At 45.2% G+C, this 21,289-nt stretch overlaps 1 protein-coding gene across 1 annotated transcript in view; it reads left to right on the top strand.

Annotated features, from left to right (window-relative positions):
• The window catches only part of EIF2AK1 (eukaryotic translation initiation factor 2 alpha kinase 1), a 326,533-nt gene that overhangs the window by 94,387 nt on the left and 210,857 nt on the right, over positions 1 to 21,289 (top strand). The window contains exons 3-5 of the mRNA XM_085629019.1: positions 12,722 to 12,861; positions 14,268 to 14,305; positions 19,036 to 19,135. Coding sequence (XP_085485145.1) covers positions 12,722 to 12,861; positions 14,268 to 14,305; positions 19,036 to 19,135 — 278 coding nt within the window. The remainder of the gene's footprint in view (positions 1 to 12,721; positions 12,862 to 14,267; positions 14,306 to 19,035; positions 19,136 to 21,289) is intronic.

The following is a 21,289-nucleotide window of genomic DNA, read 5'->3' as shown; positions in this document are numbered from 1 at the left end:
TTTTCCAGACCTTGCCCATCGAGCTGGAGCGCGATTTCTTACAGGATGTCCACACACTCCTAAAAAACGTATCTGGCAAAATAAAAGACCTCGTCTACCCTTTGCTCTCCTCCGGAGATCGAAGGATGAGGGAGGACTGGTGCTTCCTGACCTGGCTCTCTATTATGAGGCGGCCCAGCTCTGAGTTATCACTGAGTGGTCCCAACGTGAGTCGGACAAACACTTGCTACACATGGACAGGGCATTAACGGGAAGGGTCATACGGGTTGTCCTTTGGAAACCGAAGTCGTACCGCCTCGCTAACATCTACATAAGCACCCCTACTAGAACGACCCTTAAAACCTGGGACACCATACTAAGACAGAGTGCATGAACGACATTTCCCTCACCGTTTATCCCCATACACTACAACATGGCCTTTCAACCAACATTACAGCCAGGGCCCTTTGATGCGTGGAGGGAGGGAGGTTGTGAGAAGTTGGCCTGATGTATGATGTCACTAGTTATAGTGTACACCTTATATCAGTCCAAATACCCTTATGGTGATTGGTTGTAAAGTCAACCTTATAGACCAGCTATCCTAGTGGTAGCATGGACAAGAGCAGTCTTAGGCTAAACTCTGAATGGCATGTGAAGCCAGCTGTGATACCATATATAATCCCTTGAATACCAAATGAAAGGACACCACAACAGATATATATATAAAATAAAGTGTATTCTAAGCAAACCCTCAGCACTCTTTATGAGATTAGAGGTAAGTACAACACAGTCTTATTAATGCATACAGTAAGTCACACAGGTAAGTAATACAGTTAGGCCCTAGGGGCCACGCAAACCATATACTAAGTAAGTGGTATAAGGACCACTGTCACGGAAATAGAATAGGCCTAGGCCTAGAGAATCGCTGGGGCTACACTACACTAGCGTTAGTTAGGAAGTGGGAGGCCCACGGGATTCGTGTGCAGAGTGGAAACACTCACGCGTAATGCGTAAAAGTCAATAGCAATAGTACAGTTTAGAAAACGGTAGATTTAGGACACTTCCGGAGTAGCTAGGAAGTTGAGACTTGAAAACTAGACACTAGGATAGTCACTATCCTGATGAGCACTGGAGTACCCAAGTTACCTAGCCCACAGGCTGCGGGTGCATAGGGGTGAAGATGCGTCGTTTTCATCGTCGACTCCTATGGATGCCTGAAGAAAGATGCTGACAGGCAGTCAGTGAAGAGTGTCCGGTGGATCCCAAGGCTGGGGTCAAGAAGAGAGGAAACCTGCAAGCAGAAGGGACAGAGTCAAGGTCACTAGCCAGTGACCACGTGGAACCAGGAAGGAACCAGGCGATGTCGTGAAGAGTTGCAGGTGAAGGTGAAGCTTGTCGCTGCAGCCAGGAGGACCAGGAAGCGTCGAGGACGACCAGGACCAGGAGGCGAGCTGTCCCACGAAGGCTCTTGCTGTCGGCGGCGTCGAAGTTGGACTAGGACTCACCAAGCCTTGGCAAGCGGAACCCACGAAGAACGAAGGACTTGCTTCTGGTGCAGACCAGGAAGGTCTGGGGTGCTTCTTCTTTGCAGAGAAGCGGGAGCCAGTCTGGAGGAGCCAAACCAGCGCAGAAGATTTCAGGGTGCGTCGTCACAGAGGCCACTAGCCAGCGGGCAAGCAACCGGACAGACGCGGCAAGCAGGAAAATGCTGAAGGGCCCCACGCAGGACTCGTGGAGTGTGGGGGGCTGATCTTCGGTGCAGATGGTGCTTGGGGTTGGGGCTTCTCAATCCCCGGTGCACAACTTCGAGGGTACCTCAGAAGCTGCGCTGTAAGTTACTAGCCACTTTTCCCAGGTAGCCGGTCCCACGTCGCTCGTCGCCTCCACGGATCTCAGCTCTGCTGCAGATGTGGATGAGGGTCGGAGAAGTCTGGAAGTCAAGGCTCTGGTCGGGCTCTGCAGTCGGTTCCTCGTAGAACGGTCGCAAAGCAAAGGGTAGTCTCTTGATGGTGCCTGTTTGCACAGGGTAGCCACTCCTTGGCCACAAGGGAGATTCTTCAGTCTTCTTCTTTCGTCGAATGTCGAAGGTCCAGAGTTTCTGTTCAGTTTTGCAGGTTCAGGATAATCTAAAGTCTTGAGGCCCAACTCCCACTCTTATACTAATCTGGGGGGCTGGGATACCTGCTAGGTCACGCCTTATGGGTGGGACCTGGGAGGGGGTGGTTACACCCACTTCCCTTTGTCCAGTTTCGCGCCAGAGCTGGGGCTGGAGTGCCCCAGCGCCGGTTTGAACTGGACTATGCAAGGAACACCTTGTGTGCCCCAGGCATGTCTCATTCCTTTCAGCCCACCCTGCCCCAATACACTAAAGGCTGTCTGGGGAGGTGCTAGCACCTCCCCAAGCAGGAACCCTACTGTCCAGGCCTCCCTGGCTGGGATCACTCCCAGCTGCAGGAGGTCAGACTTGTGTCGTGGCAGCAGCATCCATTTTGTGATGCTGAGGCTTTGGTCAGAGGCTAACAGTTGAAGTATGATTTTAACATGTCTTTCCCTCTAGAAGGGGGGAATAATATTCTCATGTCCTGAAATGGCATGGGGGTATTATTCCACAGTGTTAGACATCTTACACGACATGTTTCGATAAAGCCAAACCATAGTTACCATAACCGTCTAAGATTATAAGGCACTTTAAGAGTATATGGTAGGCTATATCATAGAACAGCTATAAGGACATGGTTCCGAAAGCTGCAGACAGGCTCAGCTCATGCTAGAGCACCATCTCACATGTTACCAAGCACTCTGCCTCCAGGATTGTCAAGGCCTGCCATAGGAGTGACTGATAGGTACACATGTGTCTATATGTAAGTTGGGTATAGGAATACTACACCTAAGCAAGGTGTGATTACACGACCTTGCCCCAGCTGAGTGATCAGCCAGTTGTGTCAAAATGGAAGGCCAGGCCAGGGGTGGCATAATACATACTGCAGCCCCTGGTAGGCCTAGGGTACACCTATGCCCTGGGTACCTAGGGTACACGGTACAGGGGCCAATAAGGTGATCCTATCCAAATGGGTTATGCACCTAAAGTACATAGTATTAATTTAGAGAGAGAACAGCAGGGCTGTGGGTCTGATTAGCAGGCCCACAGCCACATCTAAGTCGAAAACCAGTAAAGCAAAGCAAAAAGTGGGGGTGAACATAGAAAGCAGACCCTACTCTCCTACACAACCCCCCCCCCCCAAACTTAGGGACATTAAACTAACCTTGACCAGTTGAGTCTTCATGTTCTAAGTGGAAATATCTGGAGAGTCCATCTGCATTGGCATGGTCAGTCCCAGGTCTATGTTCCACTGTGAAGTCCATCCCCTGTAGGGAAATGGACCACCTAAGAAGTTTGGGATTTTCACCCTTCATCTGATTTAGCCACAAGAGGGGCTTATGGTCTGTCTGAATCTTGAAGTGAGTGCCAAACAAGTATGGCCTCAGCTTCTTCAGGGCCCAAACCACAGCAAAGGCCTCCCTCTCAATAGCTGACCAACGTTTCTCTCTAGGGGTCAGCCTTCTACTTATAAAAGCAATGGGCTGGTCTTGACCATCTACATTCAGTTGTGAAAGAACAGCTCCCACACCTAACTCAGAAGCATCTGTCTGGACAATGAACTCTTTGGAGTAGTCTGGACTTTTCAGAATAGGTGCACTGCACATGGCCTGCTTCAGGTCATCAAATGCTTTTTGGCAGCTTACTGTCCACTGAACTTTCTTTGGCATCTTCTTGGAGGTCAAGTCATTAAGTGGTGTCACTATGGACCCATAGTTCTTAACAAACTTTCTGTAGTACCCAGTCAGGCCCAAGAAAGCTCTGACCTGAGTCTGGGTAGTTGGAGGAGTCCAGTCCTTTATGGTCTGGATCTTGCTCTCCAGTGGTTGAACCTGACCCCCACCAACTAGGTGGCCCAGGTATACAACCTTGCTCTGCCCTATCTGGCACTTAGTGGCCTTGATAGTGAGGCCTGCCTTTTGCAGGGCCTCTAAAACATTCCTCAGGTGGACCAGGTGATCCTCCCAGGTGGAGCTAAAGACAGCAATATCATCAAGATAAGCTGCACAATAATCATCCAACCCAGTAAGGACTTGATTCACCAGCCTTTGGAAAGTGGCAGGTGCATTCTTCAAACCAAAGGGCATTACCACAAATTGATAATGTCCTCCTGGGGTCGAGAAAGCAGTTTTGGCCTTTGCACTCTCAGCTAGTCTGATTTGCCAGTAGCCTGCTGTTAGGTCAAATGTGCTCAAAAACTTAGCAGCTGCCAGTCTGTCAATGAGCTCATCTGCCCTAGGTATTGGGTGGGCATCTGTCCTAGTGACAGCATTGAGACCTCTGTAATCCACGCAAAACCTCATCTCTCTCTTACCATCTTGGGTGTGAGGTTTTGGCACAAGAACTACAGGACTAGCCCAAGGGCTCTCTGAAGGTTCAATGACTCCCAGCTCCAACATCTTTTGTACCTCAACTTTTATGCAGTCCCTGACATGGTCAGGTTGCCTGTAGATTTTACTCTTCACAGGCAGACTGTCACCAGTGTCCACCTCATGGGTGCACCAGTTTGTCTGACTTGGGGTCAGAGAGAACATATGTCTGTAGGCCTGCAGAACTTGTCTGCAGTCCTGTTGCTGATGGACAGTGAGGCTGTCAGAAAAGACCACACCATCAACTGAGCCATCATCAGGGTTCTGAGTCAACAGGTCTGGGAGAGGGTCACTCTCTTCCTCCTGCCCCTCATCTGTAGCCATGAGTAGCCCCATGTCTGCCCTGTCAACATATGCCTTCAATCTGTTGACATGAAGCACCCTGTGGGGGCTTCTGGGAGTCCCAAGGTCCACCAAGTAGGTGACTTCTCCCTTTTTCTCAACAATAGTGTGGGGTCCAGACCATTTGTCTTGGAGTGCTGCTGGGGCCACTGGCTCCAACACCCACACTTTCTGTCCTGGCTGGTAAACAGTCAGTACAGCCTTTTGGTCATGCCAAGCTTTTTGGAGTTCTTGGCTTGCCTCAAGGTTTTTAGAAGCCTTCTTCATATACTCTGCCATCCTGGAGCGGAGACCAAGTACATAATCCACTATGTCTAGTTTGGGTTGTCTGAGAGGTCTCTCCCATCCTTCCTTCACCAAACACAGGGGTCCTCTTACAGGATGCCCAAACAAAAGCTCAAAAGGGCTGTAGCCAACCCCCTTTTGTGGGACCTCTCTGTAAGCAAACAGAAGGCAGGGTAAAAGGATGTCCCATCTTCGCCTAAGCTTGTCTGGTAATCCTTTTATCATTCCCTTTAGGGTCTTGTTGAATCTCTCAACAAGCCCATTGCACTGTGGGTGATAGGGTGTGGTGAACTTATAGTTAACACCACACTCCTTCCACATTGCAGTCAAGTATCCTGACATAAAGTTGGCACCTCTGTCAGAAATGACCTCCTTTGGAAAGCCCACTCTGGAGAATACTCCAAGCAGGGCCCTTGCCACAACAGGAGCTGTTGTGGTCCTCAGGGGAATTGCTTCTGGGTACCTGGTGGCATGGTCCACTATCACCAGTATGAATCTGTGCCCAGATGCTGTTTGTGGGTCCATTGGTCCTACAATATCTATGCCCACTCTTTCAAAGGGGACCCCCACCACAGGCAGTGGTATGAGGGGGGCCTTTGTGGTGCCACCTGATTTGCCACTGGCTTGGCAGGTGACACAGGAGCGACAAAACTCCTTAGTATCTTCTGACATATGGGGCCAGTGAAAGTGAGGGACAAGCCTGTCCCAAGTCTTGTTCTGGCCTAAATGTCCTGCAAGGGGAATATCATGGGCCAAGGTTAGAAGGAAGCCCCTGAACTTCAGTGGTATGACCAACCGCCTGGATGCACCAGGCTTGGGGTCTCTAGCCTCTGAGTACAGTAGCCCTTCATCCCAATACACTCTATGGGTACCTTGAGCATTCCCTGCAGCCTCAGCAGCAGCCAGCTGTCTGAGGGGTTCAAGAGAGGGGCAGTCTAATTGAGCCTGCCTCAGATCTGCCCTGGAAGGTCCCCCTGTCCCAAGAAACTCAACCTGATCAGGTTCAAGTTCTTCTAGGACAGTTCCTTCAGGGCTCTCAGAATCATCCTCCTGGGAGGGCTGATCCACCACCTGAGGCAGGGGGGAAGGCACAGCCTTAACCCTACTGCTCTTTCTCTTGGATTGTGACTGGTCCATAGTTTCAGGATCCAGCACTTGTTCAGTGTTGTACTTTTTGGCCTGTGACCTGGTCACAGCAAGGACATGTGCATCTATCCCCAGCATTTCTGCATGGGTCCTATACTCCACTTCAGACCAAACTGAAGTTTCAAGATCATTGCCCAGTAAACACTCTACAGGAAGGTCTGAACTAACAACAACTTTCTTGAGGCCAGTTACCCCTCCCCAGGAGAAGTTAACAATAGCCACACTATGGGAGGTAGTGGCATTGCTAGCGTTGGTCACTAGGTAATTCTCACCTAGTATGATCTGTCCAGGGTCCACAAAAGCAGGTGTCACCATTGTGACACTAGCTCCAGTGTCCCTGTAGGCCTGAGCCATTCTTTGGTTGATAAAAGGTGTCTGTCTGTACTTGCCCAGGTTACTGGGGCCTACAGTAGAGGACAAAGCTAAGTCCCCATCACAGATCAGAACAGCCTGAGTAGGTACTCTGACTAGGCCAGAATCCTCCTCAGTTCCCAGGGTTAACCCTACTACACCCTTTTGCTGGGAACCACCACTTACAGCTGAACTAGGGGGTACAGTTGCCTTAGGGGCAATGGTGGCTGGGGGCTTATCCTTTTTGGTGCACTCACTAAACCAATGTGAGTTGGACTTACAATAGTTGCACCATGGTTTCTTTTGGCCATCTTTCTTCTTATCCTTTTTGGAACCACCCTCCCCCTGAGCCTTTTGGGGGCCTGGTGAAGACTTCTGGTCTTTTTGTTTCTGCTCATTACCCTTCTGGTCTGCCTTTTTCTGATCACCGCCCTGGTTCTGGTTTTTCTGCTTAACTCTAGTCCTGACCCATCTATCTGCCTTCTTTCCCAATTCTTGGGGAGAAGTCAGATCAGAATCAATCAGGTGTTGATGCAATAGCTGGTTTTGACAGTTGTTAAGGATTTGCTCTCTCATGATCAAATTATACAATCCTGTATAGTCCTTAACCTTACTTCCCATTAGCCAGCCTTCCAGAGCCTTAGTGGCACAATCTACAAAGTCAGTCCAGTCCTGAGTCTGTGTCTTCTGGGTATCCCTGAACAACAACCTGTATTGTTCAGTGGTTAGGCCAAACCCATCAATCAGAGCACTCTTCAGGACAGTGTAATTATCTGCATCCTCATCACTAACTGTGAGGAGCTTGTCTCTTCCTTTCTCAGAGAAGGAGAGCCACAAGATAGCTGCCCACTGACTTTGTGGTACCTGCTGTACTTTGCAAGCTCTCTCCAAAGCAGTTATCCATTTGTGGATGTCATCCCCACACTTGTAGGGAGGGACAATCTTGCTCAGGTTTCTATTATCATAGTGCCTGTCTCTATCTCTAGGAATGTTGCTGCCACCAGTGGGTTCTAACCCACTTAACTTTTGCTCTCTAGCCAGAGCAAGCTTCTCTTTGGCAAGGGCAAGTTCTTCCCTCTGAATCCTCAGATTAGCCTCCCTCATTCTGGCTGCATGCTCCTTTCTCTCAGGTGTAGTCATTCCCCTGTGAGAGGAAGCATTAGAGATGCTAGAGACATGGGAGTGGATGGATTCCCTTGAAGGGGATCTGTCCCTCCTGCTTCTCTGTGAATGCCTACTTGTGGGTCTGTATGGGGGGACCCCATGCAAACTCCCATGTAAACTTAAGTTAGCCTGGCTAAGTCTCCTTACTTGGCTCTGGCTGTCTACCTCCCCATCTGAAGCCCCATCTGACTCCTCTGTGGTGGGTAGACCCTCCTCTGTGCCTAGGGCACCTGCCTGAGATGCCCTCTGAGCATCATACTCCTCTAGGAGTTGTCTTAACTGAAGGAGGGTAGGGTTTGCACCCTGTTTTATTCCTCTGGAGGTACACAAGTGTCTCATCTCCTGGAATGTTAAGGTATCATATCTAGAGGGGATCTTTTGCAGACCTGATCCTCCTGAGAGAGCATCTACTTGATCTACTCTCAGAGACATGATCTAGTGAGGGTGTGGTGTGTGCACCTACCTACACTAGTTGTATCTACTAAACCTCTCTAGTAGTTGTAGTCAGGGTGTGTTACTCCCTTCAACCTACAACTACAAAGTCCAGTAGGACTTAAGTATAATAATCTATGTTATATGTACCTAGACAATATCTGTGTGATCTTTCAATTTAGTATCTCAAGATTACAATGGTATTACAACAGCAAGCTCAGATCCCAACCGCTGCTCACCAATGTGAGAAGTTGGCCTGATGTATGATGTCACTAGTTATAGTGTACACCTTATATCAGTCCAAATACCCTTATGGTGATTGGTTGTAAAGTCAACCTTATAGACCAGCTATCCTAGTGGTAGCATGGACAAGAGCAGTCTTAGGCTAAACTCTGAATGGCATGTGAAGCCAGCTGTGATACCATATATAATCCCTTGAATACCAAATGAAAGGACACCACAACAGATATATATATAAAATAAAGTGTATTTATTCTAAGCAAACCCTCAGCACTCTTTATGAGATTAGAGGTAAGTACAACACAGTCTTATTAATGCATACAGTAAGTCACACAGGTAAGTAATACAGTTAGGCCCTAGGGGCCACGCAAACCATATACTAAGTAAGTGGTATAAGGACCACTGTCACGGAAATAGAATAGGCCTAGGCCTAGAGAATCGCTGGGGCTACACTACACTAGCGTTAGTTAGGAAGTGGGAGGCCCACGGGATTCGTGTGCAGAGTGGAAACACTCACGCGTAATGCGTAAAAGTCAATAGCAATAGTACAGTTTAGAAAACGGTAGATTTAGGACACTTCCGGAGTAGCTAGGAAGTTGAGACTTGAAAACTAGACACTAGGATAGTCACTATCCTGATGAGCACCGGAGTACCCAAGTTACCTAGCCCACAGGCTGCGGGTGCATAGGGGTGAAGATGCGTCGTTTTCGTCGTCGACTCCTATGGATGCCTGAAGAAAGATGCTGACAGGCAGTCAGTGAAGAGTGTCCGGTGGATCCCAAGGCTGGGGTCAAGAAGAGAGGAAACCTGCAAGCAGAAGGGACAGAGTCAAGGTCACTAGCCAGTGACCACGTGGAACCAGGAAGGAACCAGGCGATGTCGTGAAGAGTTGCAGGTGAAGGTGAAGCTTGTCGCTGCAGCCAGGAGGACCAGGAAGCGTCGAGGACGACCAGGACCAGGAGGCGAGCTGTCCCACGAAGGCTCTTGCTGTCGGCGGCGTCGAAGTTGGACTAGGACTCACCAAGCCTTGGCAAGCGGAACCCACGAAGAACGAAGGACTTGCTTCTGGTGCAGACCAGGAAGGTCTGGGGTGCTTCTTCTTTGCAGAGAAGCGGGAGCCAGTCTGGAGGAGCCAAACCAGCGCAGAAGATTTCAGGGTGCGTCGTCACAGAGGCCACTAGCCAGCGGGCAAGCAACCGGACAGACGCGGCAAGCAGGAAAATGCTGAAGGGCCCCACGCAGGACTCGTGGAGTGTGGGGGGCTGATCTTCGGTGCAGATGGTGCTTGGGGTTGGGGCTTCTCAATCCCCGGTGCACAACTTCGAGGGTACCTCAGAAGCTGCGCTGTAAGTTACTAGCCACTTTTCCCAGGTAGCCGGTCCCACGTCGCTCGTCGCCTCCACGGATCTCAGCTCTGCTGCAGATGTGGATGAGGGTCGGAGAAGTCTGGAAGTCAAGGCTCTGGTCGGGCTCTGCAGGCGGTTCCTCGTAGAACGGTCGCAAAGCAAAGGGTAGTCTCTTGATGGTGCCTGTTTGCACAGGGTAGCCACTCCTTGGCCACAAGGGAGATTCTTCAGTCTTCTTCTTTCGTCGAATGTCGAAGGTCCAGAGTTTCTGTTCAGTTTTGCAGGTTCAGGATAATCTAAAGTCTTGAGGCCCAACTCCCACTCTTATACTAATCTGGGGGGCTGGGATACCTGCTAGGTCACGCCTTATGGGTGGGACCTGGGAGGGGGTGGTTACACCCACTTCCCTTTGTCCAGTTTCGCGCCAGAGCTGGGGCTGGAGTGCCCCAGCGCCGGTTTGAACTGGACTATGCAAGGAACACCTTGTGTGCCCCAGGCATGTCTCATTCCTTTCAGCCCACCCTGCCCCAATACACTAAAGGCTGTCTGGGGAGGTGCTAGCACCTCCCCAAGCAGGAAACCTACTGTCCAGGCCTCCCTGGCTGGGATCACTCCCAGCTGCAGGAGGTCAGACTTGTGTCGTGGCAGCAGCATCCATTTTGTGATGCTGAGGCTTTGGTCAGAGGCTAACAGTTGAAGTATGATTTTAACATGTCTTTCCCTCTAGAAGGGGGGAATAATATTCTCATGTCCAGAAATGGCATGGGGGTATTATTCCACAGTGTTAGACATCTTACACGACATGTTTCGATAAAGCCAAACCATAGTTACCATAACCGTCTAAGATTATAAGGCACTTTAAGAGTATATGGTAGGCTATATCATAGAACAGCTATAAGGACATGGTTCCGAAAGCTGCAGACAGGCTCAGCTCATGCTAGAGCACCATCTCACATGTTACCAAGCACTCTGCCTCCAGGATTGTCAAGGCCTGCCATAGGAGTGACTGATAGGTACACATGTGTCTATATGTAAGTTAGGTATAGGAATACTTCACCTAAGCAAGGGGTGATTACACGACCTTGCCCCAGCTGAGTGATCAGCCAGTTGTGTCAAAATGGAAGGCCAGGCCAGGGGTGGCATAATACATGCTGCAGCCCCTGGTAGGCCTAGGGTACACCTATGCCCTGGGTACCTAGGGTACACTGTACAGGGGCCAATAAGGTGATCCTATCCAAATGGGTTATGCACCTAAAGTACATAGTATTAATTTAGAGAGAGAACAGCAGGGCTGTGGGTCTGATTAGCAGGCCCACAGCCACATCTAAGTCGAAAACCAGTAAAGCAAAGCAAAAAGTGGGGGTGAACATAGAAAGCAGACCCTACTCTCCTACAGAGGTGATGCCTAACTCTATCAGATATTTTTCATAACTGGGATATACTAACTTTTTAACATTGCCAATGAGATATCCACCTTTCAAACACAGAATATTCACAGTACATGCAGCTACGTCACTGGGTATTACTACCTGAAATTCAGGAAGCGGCGACCAGGGAACTGACACAGTTGGAACGCTTTGTGAAGGGGCGGGGACTATCAAAGGGGCTATATCCTTTATATATTCTCTCCTTTTACACACACGACGACCATGACACCTTCAGTTCTGGGAACGGATACTGAGACATGACATCACGGATACCCAATGGAAGGCGACACAATCACTCTCTATGGCAACGTAACGCTCACTATAAGATACTCTACGACTGGTACCTATACCTCACCAAATTAAAAAAGATATTTCCCAACACATCAGATCTCTGTTGGAGAGTGTGTGGGCTATTAGGTGACTCTTGCCATATATGGTGGGATTGTCCCAATACCAGACACCCCTGGCTTCGCTATTCTAGGCTTACGGGATGCATGCCTGAAATATCAAACGACAGCAGACCGGGCCATAATGTGGCTATGCCTGGGGGCGGCAAAGGCAGCAATTGCAGCAGCCTGGAAAAAGAAAGAGGCCCCAGCCCGACACAATGGCATGCATGACTGCTAGCAAGCAATCCTTATGGAACAAATGAGCGTCATTTTTAGAGATGATTTTTAAAAAATTGGATGGGGGCCTTTGATCAACTATCTATCTAGATGACTCCCACTGATCGCCTGCCCCTCAAGGGTGACAGCACTGCACCTCTTCCAGTTCTGACCAGTGAGACTATCCCCACTATAGTACAAACCACGAGACACATTCTCACCCCCACGTCACCCGAGTCTCCTGTCAGCCCCAGGCTTTTCTATTTCTTGTGTTCATTTTCGTTATTGTTCTTTTTACTTTCCTTTCCACTAACTATACTCCACTGTTAAAATGTTTTCTATAGGTTCTCACTTTATGGGAAGGGGGAGGGATAGGGGAGGATTTTCAGTCTTTGGGGAATGTTGAAAGAATGCTTCATTAGCATCCGGTAATATTTAAATGTGTCCAAAGGAGTGACTACCGTGATATCCGACAAACGCTGTACTAGGATATAGATAACCAGAAGCTATAAAGGTGGATTTTTTTTACTGAATGTATTGCCATGCTTAATGTTTTGTAAATCAATAAAACAGGTTTGATTAAAAACAAAAAAATACACTGCCCACTTGAACAGAGATAGTCAGATGAATTTACCTTTTTTGTGATCTTATGTTGTAATTGTTGCCGGCCATTGAGGTTCAGTTAAAATTTTATGGACTCCTTAATTCTATGATTTTCATACTTCCCAGGATTGGATTCGGAAACCTGAACATTGCCTTTCACATACGTTACTAAAATAGCTTTAAATAATTGGCTTTCATTATCTGCATAAATCACATTAAAAATAATATATAACGTTGTCTTCTTGTTATGTTTTTGTTATCTTTTTGTCAAATAAAGGAATGTACACCTGTATCCTGAAGATTCTTAGTGAATATTAATTCTGTTTACTTACAGTACTTTGTCAAACGTTTACCAGAATGGGATTGCTCTCCTCCTTTGCTTTCAGTGATGAGTTTAGCACTGTGAGACTCCATCATAGCACTGCCATAACAGAGCTATTAAAGGCAGCAAAGCACCGAATATATCACCAGCAGGTAACATTGATACCTATACAAAAGTATTTGTCGTTTGTCACGGTAAAGAGCAAAAAACATGTAAAAATATCCAGTCTTTTATGGGGTAATACTTAAATTTGGCTGCATTCATAACAGTCTAATTTTTGAAAACCTGCAGATTTCTCTGTAACAGGTGTCCATACCCACAATGATGCATGTTTTTTTATTCCTCCCTACTGTGACCAACCTCTGTTTTTCTGAACGTTTCTTATCCTATACTCCACGTAATCTTCCTCTTTCGAGTCCTAGTTGCCCTTCTGCCTCCTTTACTTTAATTGTGCCTTTCCTGTTACTGTCTCTTTTCTTTTGATGACTGTTTGCTTCTCTTAACTCTTTATTCATTCAGTGATGTTTTAAGTGTTTGTTTGCAGGAGTGGTTAAGCATGCACTTACTAAAATATGTGACCACATGACTTTAGTAATTTACACACAAAAAAGATACTTAATTTCCATGCAATGGCACCAGTGTCGGGACACTAGGCTTTGATGAGCCTGTTGATGGTTCCCTTGGAGCTTGAGCAGGTGATGAAATCAGAGTTGGAATGTAGAAAGATGTGGAAAGCAATCCTCGGTTTCAGAGGAGTAGGCGGTCCCTAACTTGATTGAATCGGAGTAGATAGATGTTGAGTTGTCTTTGTATAATCCTTTAACTTCAACAAACATTCTTCCACAGATGTGCATTCAGATATCATTTCAATGTTCTGGATCTCTTGTCCTGTATATGGGATAGCTTGTGAGTAAGCAATAAAGGGTGAAACGTGTTGCCTGATCACTACACTTTGCTGAATGAACTGACTATTTACTATATTTTGAACACCCTCATAAGAAAGAATGACAAAGCCAATATCACTCAACAGGAAAAAGTATTGATCAGGGTATTCCTTGCCTTTTTACTAAGGATATTCTATGCTTATGATTGAGTGATGTCTGCATTCCTCTTCATCCATTAGTCTGCTGTAACATTATTCACATTTTGCCTCTGCCCACCAGCTCCTACAGCATGGGGCACAGGTTCAGCCCACTTAAACCACTGGCTTGCCTGACTGTAAATGACCGCTTTCTGCTCTTGCACAGTGTTCACATCCAGATAATAATACATGGTCCCTGTCAATGCCAGGGACTACGGTGCAATGTGTGCTTTTAAGTAAAATAAAATATATACATTTTGGCTTTCAGATGATGCTTGTTTTCATACTATGTGTGTACTTATTAAAAAAGTCATTCACAAACACAATAAGCATTGACAAATCCAAACCAACCAATGCCACACCTATTTCCATGGCCAGAGCTAGTTTCTTTTAGTTGTGTGTACACTTTCACCTGTAAACATTTGATGATTTATTACCATCATACGTTTGTAAAAAGTAAAATCTCTTTTGTTTTAGGAGCTTAGCAATGGGGAATTATATCTTCACTCAAGCAGGTATGTATAAAACATTAAGTACAAGTTATTCATTCATTTCCGAGCATGAGCCACCTATCTCATGGCTGTTTATGTAATATCCACCTCTCTCCTCACCCCAGGTGCAGGGAACTGGTTGCAGACAATTCTGACATGTAGGCTTGAGCCAGTCTTGTACTCCAGGAAATTGATAACCACTATAGTTTTCTTGGCTTTTGGCGTGGGAATTTATGAATGGGCTAAAAGGTGGAATATCTATTTTGTAGGCATAGGACTATGCCTATGAGGATTTCCATTTATTTAATATTTCACAAAACTTGCTTACTTTGACCATTCATCAGCAGTCTCGTAAACCCAGTTTTGGGTATTTGCATTGATAACAGTTCTTTCCTGGTTACAATCCAGTTTTCTTTTATAACCTGTAACATTGCAGTTGTCCTAACCACTCTTGCAACATTGCCCGCAGTTATCAGAGTTATTGGGCCTGAACTCACACGGATCAATGCCTTTCTGCTTAATACACAAACTGAACCAGTATGATTGTCTTTGCTCCTTCCAGTAGGCCCCAAGTTATGTAACTTTACTACCACTTGCTTGTGCGGCACACTTTCTGATTCAGACCTTTGGATCAGCGTTTCACATTTATGTGGATCTTTCGAGAATATCACCCTTCTTGTTCTACAGGAAATTGTATTTTAGGGTGGCTTAACATTGTCTATGTTCAAAGTAAAAATTAATTAGGACTAAAACTTGAAAACAAAGCTGTACATTTAGTTTGTTTACTGTGGGTAGTACCTTAGGCTATCTTGTTCATTATTTCAGACCTTCCTGTGCAGTCTTCTGATATCTCATGATCTAGCTTTATTTTGGGAAACACCAAAACAAATGCTTCCCCTACATGGTGTACTTTGAGCCCAAAGGTAGATGACCACTTACATCCCTTCTATCTTTACAGTGACAAGAGATGTGTGGAATGATAAATATGGTGTAGCTTCTCTGAAGTTACTCATGGTCATCTTAGCTGTTTTGCAGCCTCTTTTTTGGTCTTGAATTAATAACGCCACTATTTCTGGAACTAATGCTACTTTGAAGTTTTATAATTTGTCCACAGCATGTTTGTATGCTTCATTGCAACAATACTAGCCTTTGCTTTTTTTGTATAGAATTTGTAATACTAATGAAATACATCTTGCATAGTGTAAGGGTTTGTAGGTGGAGCTAATGCATTCTGGTCCAGGTTGGAAAGATGTAGTTTATTTATTTTTAGGTTTATTTTATCAGCCGAGCTGTGGTTAATCGTGGAATGGAAGGCAGATTTGAAATAGTCTGTTTTATTTCACCACACCTTTTTTTAAAAAACGGTCCTGAGGAAAGCCAGAATACTCTAAGGCACTGGCTGAAACATGTCGACCATCTGAAGGACGCAGGGGGCAGTAACTCGCCACCCTCACGCGTCCTGTAGCCTTACTTTTAACCGCTGGTGAAGGCTCAGTTATTAAAATTTAATTTACCCTCGGGTACTGGGACCACCACCAAGCCGTTTTAAATCACAACTCACCCGACCTCACTGCACTCTCAGCAATATACCAGCTCCGATGTAATCAGGCGTCGTAGCACACCCGGGACATACTAGGTGTCACTGGGTGGACCCGATGATGAAGCATGCCACCAACTAGGTTGGTGGGTGAGGGCTTCATGAATACACCAATAAGGTGCCCGTGACAGAACTAATTCGAGTACTGTAACACTTTGGTCAACTTAAGCTAGTCCTCTTTGTTTAATCACATATAAACCCTCGGGGACTCGGACTAGCTAACTAGTCCTCTCTCTCCCTCTTGTTACACGCACGCGCAGATTTGAAATGCACCCAGTTGTCTGGGAAAACCAAAGGCTTGCACGTTAATCAGAAATATTGGTGAAGATAGAAAGGGCTTAAGCTCATTATGGTTTTTTTCATGCTCCTGGGGGTTTGTTGGAGCTGTGAATCAATGTCAGGTCAATAGATTGTGTGCTTTCTGAGAGTGATCATTCATAGGGCCCTTTCACTAAGATGCTTATATTGCTGTGTTTGTTCTTCTCAACTCTGGTCCAAGTAACTCTATTCTGTTTGAGTTCTGATTTAGGTTGGTGGCTTACCCCCTGTGTTTGGTTATAGAATGGCTATTTGAAGAACTCTGCATCTGTCTGGGATTTGGACCCAGTTTGGACCTGGATTATTCCATTTGGACTAATTCATGTCTGTCATGATCTCAACCAGTTTCAGACAGTGTCCTCCTTGACCATCAGTGACTTGGTTAGGAGAACCTGATGGTGGACAGTTTCGAAGGTGTGGTGAAATAAAACAGACTATTTCAAATCTGCCTTCCATTCCACGATTAACCACAGCTCGGCTGATAAAATAAACCTAAAAATAAATAAACTACATCTTCCCAACCTGGACCAGAATGCATTAGCTCCACCTACAAACCCTTACACTATGCAAGATGTATTTCATTAGTATTACAAATTCTATACAAAAAAAGCAAAGGCTAGTATTGTTGCAATGAAGCATACAAACATGCTATGGACAAATTATAAAACTTCAAAGTAGCATTAGTTCCAGAAATAGTGGCGTTATTAATTCAAGACCAAAAAAGAGGCTGCAAAACAGCTAAGATGACCATGAGTAACTTCAGAGAAGCTCCACCATATTTATCATTCCACACATCTCTTGTCACTGTAAAGATAGAAGGGATGTAAGTGGTCATCTACCTTTGGGCTCAAAGTACACCATGTAGGGGAAGCATTTGTATGAATGACCACAGGGGGTCTACCTTTGTATTTGCTTTGTACCAAGTCCTTGTCCCCGATTAATTGAAGCTTTAGAGCTGAAAGTTAACATAACTAGGATAAAAGTATTGTACTATGTGGTGGTGGCCAGCTTGAGCTTGAAATCGGAATTCAGTAGTTCTTTTCTGAATCATGCTAGTTACCAGAAGGTGAATGTTTTTGTGCTTTTGAACAATTTGGATACTTTGGGGGCAGGGAAGAGGCACGTTTTCAATATAATATGAGTTCCGAAAAGCATGGTGTAAATCATGTTCCTCTTCTCATTTGCAGGACACATATTACAAATTGCTCACTTCAAATACTGGAACCTGTTGAAGTTATTGTTTCTTCAGCTAACTTTCTGGGCAAGGTGTCTGAATTGTCCTTGCAGCAACGCAGAAACATTTTCTCTGTATCCTAAAGCTATGGTCAAAGACAGATAATTGGAAATACAGAACAGAGTAATGTCACCTTTGGTTTTATGGATTTAAGAGACTTCTGTTGTATTGCAAAGTTGGAGTAACAGGATGCAATTTACTGTCAAAGCTTGTCCTCCACCCTTTGAATGAAGTGAAATATGTTTTCTTCATGTTTGTAGGAGTGTCATGGTTAACAGTTATGTTGGTACTGTACCTGACAGTGCTGGCAAGGGCAATAGGTGTTGCAAGCTGCAGTTGCCTCCTGTCGAGGGTCCTGTCACTTATTATTTTTACAAATTATGCACTGGGACCACCAAAAAATGAACACCATTAGCCTCTTCTTCCAAACTTCTAAAGTAAATTATATTTTCAGTTTCCTTACTCCAAAAAAACCACCCAATTACCCTCAGTCTTATGCATCTTACCTTTCTTCTAAATCTTCTAGACTTCGCACCAGCAGTTCTGTATTCTCCACTTTCTTCTCTGATCTGATTTTAAATAAAAAAAATACTACCCGATGCTTCTCCATGTCTTTCCAGTCATGTCTTTCCAGTCATGTCCTGCTACTCTCCAGCACCTCCTTGCCTTGCCCTGCAGGACCTTATCAAGCATGTTAAATGGGGTTCACCACATCACCCACTACTTTTGTGCAGTCAAATGCCCGAAAGAAGGCACTCTTATTCAATGGCATATTGGGCACCTTCTGGGACTCTTACATTGGTGCATGGAACGCCTAAATGCCATTTATAAACATACTGTACCTACTAGAATATTTCTGATGAAACCGCATTTCTATTCTGTCTTCTGATATTTACTTGTGTTGCTGATCTCTGCCATGTTTACATTATTACACTAGGAAGATATTGTTTTTTCTCAACTCACAAGTTAGTGATATTACACATTGATTGATTTGCTTAAGTCTTTATTTTCATCCAAATAATCTCTACTTCTATGATAGCTGTGTTCCAAAGCTTCAGATATTTACTATATGGCAAAACAAATCTTTTATTTGTCATGGGAATTATCAATATTCCGCGTTTTTTGTTTGTTTGGCTTTGTTATTGTAATGCATTTAGCCTTTTTTCTAAAATATTGATTCTTTTCACTATAAAATTAAGCTAATTTCTCTTCATTCTTTGTAATCTGAAGATTTTATTCTTGCATTATATTTTTCTTAGTTTTTATTATTTTGAGCATGAACACCTAGGTGTCTTTGACTTTTACTCTAACTATGCAGTTTATGGTTATCAAATGCTACAAGTCAATTGGCTTTAAGGCAGCATGTTAGCATGAAAAAACCCTGGTTATTGTCCGATGCTACCACCATTCATTGACTGGAAAAAAGTACCTCAAGTCTGCCAACTCCTTGCCACAGTATTCTGCTTATATATATCGAGGTTTACAATTGTTATTTTTACTTACCACTTGTATAGCTTGCAATCTGTTTTTAGTGTGGCAATGCAGCATCATATATATGTCACTGTCTCAAATGTATTTCTTTAATCAGTTTGTTTGTTTCTTCAGGGCAAAGAATTCACTCTTTGAAGCACAAACATCTCGTTACTTGAATGAGTTTGAAGAAATAAAACAGCTTGGCAAAGGAGGCTATGGGAAGGTCTATAAGGTAATGTTTTGAATCTACCTTTGGTAAGTAGGATCCTGTTTAAGTTCTTGTATGGTAGTTAATATATTTCAGCACATCTCCATTACTAAACATAGTTCTTCAAGAACGATCAGGCCTGCATGACCTCAAATGGCTTAGATTTTGTATTCTGGGCCTTCTTTTCAGTGAAAAGTTTGGATTCCCTGCAAAAAATGCAACAACTAAAAACTGTTTACCGGACCATCCACATCTTTATTACAGAACAGCTTTGAAATGTATGTCAAGAAGCACTGTCGGGCACTAACGAAACGGGCGTCTGATCTCGACTTTTTTCAGTCTGTAAAAATAGAGTATATTTTTCACACAGTAAAGATAGATATTTACCTAAGACTAAAGCAGATGCTGTAGGCAATAGACTCATGCAAATGTTGAGCGTCAGATGATGGAAATATTTTTGCTGCACTTTAAATAGTGTGCCCCACTGTCCTACTATGAAAGCAGGTTCAGAACTTTCCTCTTCTAAGCTCTTTTGTTTACACAATCACTTATTCCCTTGCTGCATGTGGCAGGTAGATACCACTAGGTTTGTAGGAGTTTACAGCTGCTGTTGAACTTGACTTGTGGTGCGTCAGGTTGATGCACATCTGTATTTAAAAATATTTTACCAAGTAATACTTGAGCATCACCATCCGTTTATAGATCATATTTATTGATGTTGTTGAGATGTTTTTCACAACCAGTGCCTTTCTCCTCTACGAAATTAAAATGCATAAATCCTCAGCACAGAACCAAGCATTTTGAAGTTTTTTTTCCCAGCTTAATATAATAATGTTCTTTGCTAAATTCCTTAACAAACCTTTAGAAAGAAACAAAAAATCGTGTTCTGGCCCGAAGAATAATGAATGATTAACTGTTAAGGTCACTGCAAATCAAGTTACATTTATATGCATTTGCATACATTATACATACTTGATATTTTTCCTGTGCACATGAATGTATAGCTCTATGATGCTCTTTGAGAGGGTTGTGTACAGTAACACATTGAGTGCTAGTGCTAAATACATTTTTTTTTTTTGTAAACAAATTTTATTCGTCAAATACACATTTAGCGAAGCTCTGTGACCCAGAGACTTCCACCACATCAAGAGACAACATACCGACTTTGACATTTTTCTCATGAGGTAGTTAATGAAAGTTACAGAAGAGACATGCATAACAAAGGCAGTCCCCCCCCTCTTAAGTGAACATAAAACCACCCCCCCCATCCATCGCACTACCCATCTAGTCAAGGCAGCAAATCTGTTCACAACCACTATTCCGTCTTCTCTATGAACCATGTCCCTAAAACACCGCTGCACCCAATACACCAGTGTTAAATTTCCCCCACCAACAGGGAGGAGATGGTCTGCTACCCACACAATTATTCCACTGAAATGGGTTCCAATTCTAGTCCCCTGTAATCCGCCCATCGCTTCCAGATTTTATAATGTTTTCGTGGGCAGCCCCGCGCCACATAAATGGGGGCCTCTAGACCCATACAGAAATCTAGACCGGCCTTCCAAACAGATATTGATGGTGTGACCGTAGCCTTCCAAACCCTCACTACATCCCGCTTGGCAAGAGTAAAACCCAGGAGCATCAGATGGCGCTTATAGACATTACCCCCTATATCATCCATCACATGCAGGAGCACCAATTTAGGGGACCGTGGGAGATCCCAACCCAGGACCTCCGACAGGCATGTCAGTCCGCCCCGCCAGAACCTAGTCAATGCAGGGCAATCCCATACAGTGTGTATCAGCGTCCCCTCTTCACGCAGGCAGCGGAGGCAATTCGGAGAAGCCACTAGACCCGCCCTATACAACCTAACTCTGGTAAAATAGACTCTGTGGAGGTATTTAAACTGGATGAGTCGAAGGCTCACGGCGACAGCCGCCCCACGCGGAGAGGCCAGGGCCTCCATCCAGTCCTCCTCCTCCAGCTGGCCTACATCTTCCTCCCATACCCCACGGAGACGCTGCAGAGACGGGGAACAGTGAGTCACCAGGGACTGGTAAATTCTCAAAATCTTATGGTCTCGTAGGTCCCCCATGAACACCTTCGCCTCAATTGGACTAAATTCGTCCAACTCCTCCAGACCCACCAGACTGGGAGAAAGGGCATGTCGGAACTGCA

Source organism: Triturus cristatus, chromosome 10, assembly GCF_964204655.1.
Source record: "Triturus cristatus chromosome 10, aTriCri1.1, whole genome shotgun sequence".
Classification (NCBI taxonomy): domain Eukaryota; kingdom Metazoa; phylum Chordata; class Amphibia; order Caudata; family Salamandridae; genus Triturus; species Triturus cristatus.
Note: the sequence above shows the minus strand (reverse complement) of the source record. Positions and strands in the feature narration are given on the sequence as shown.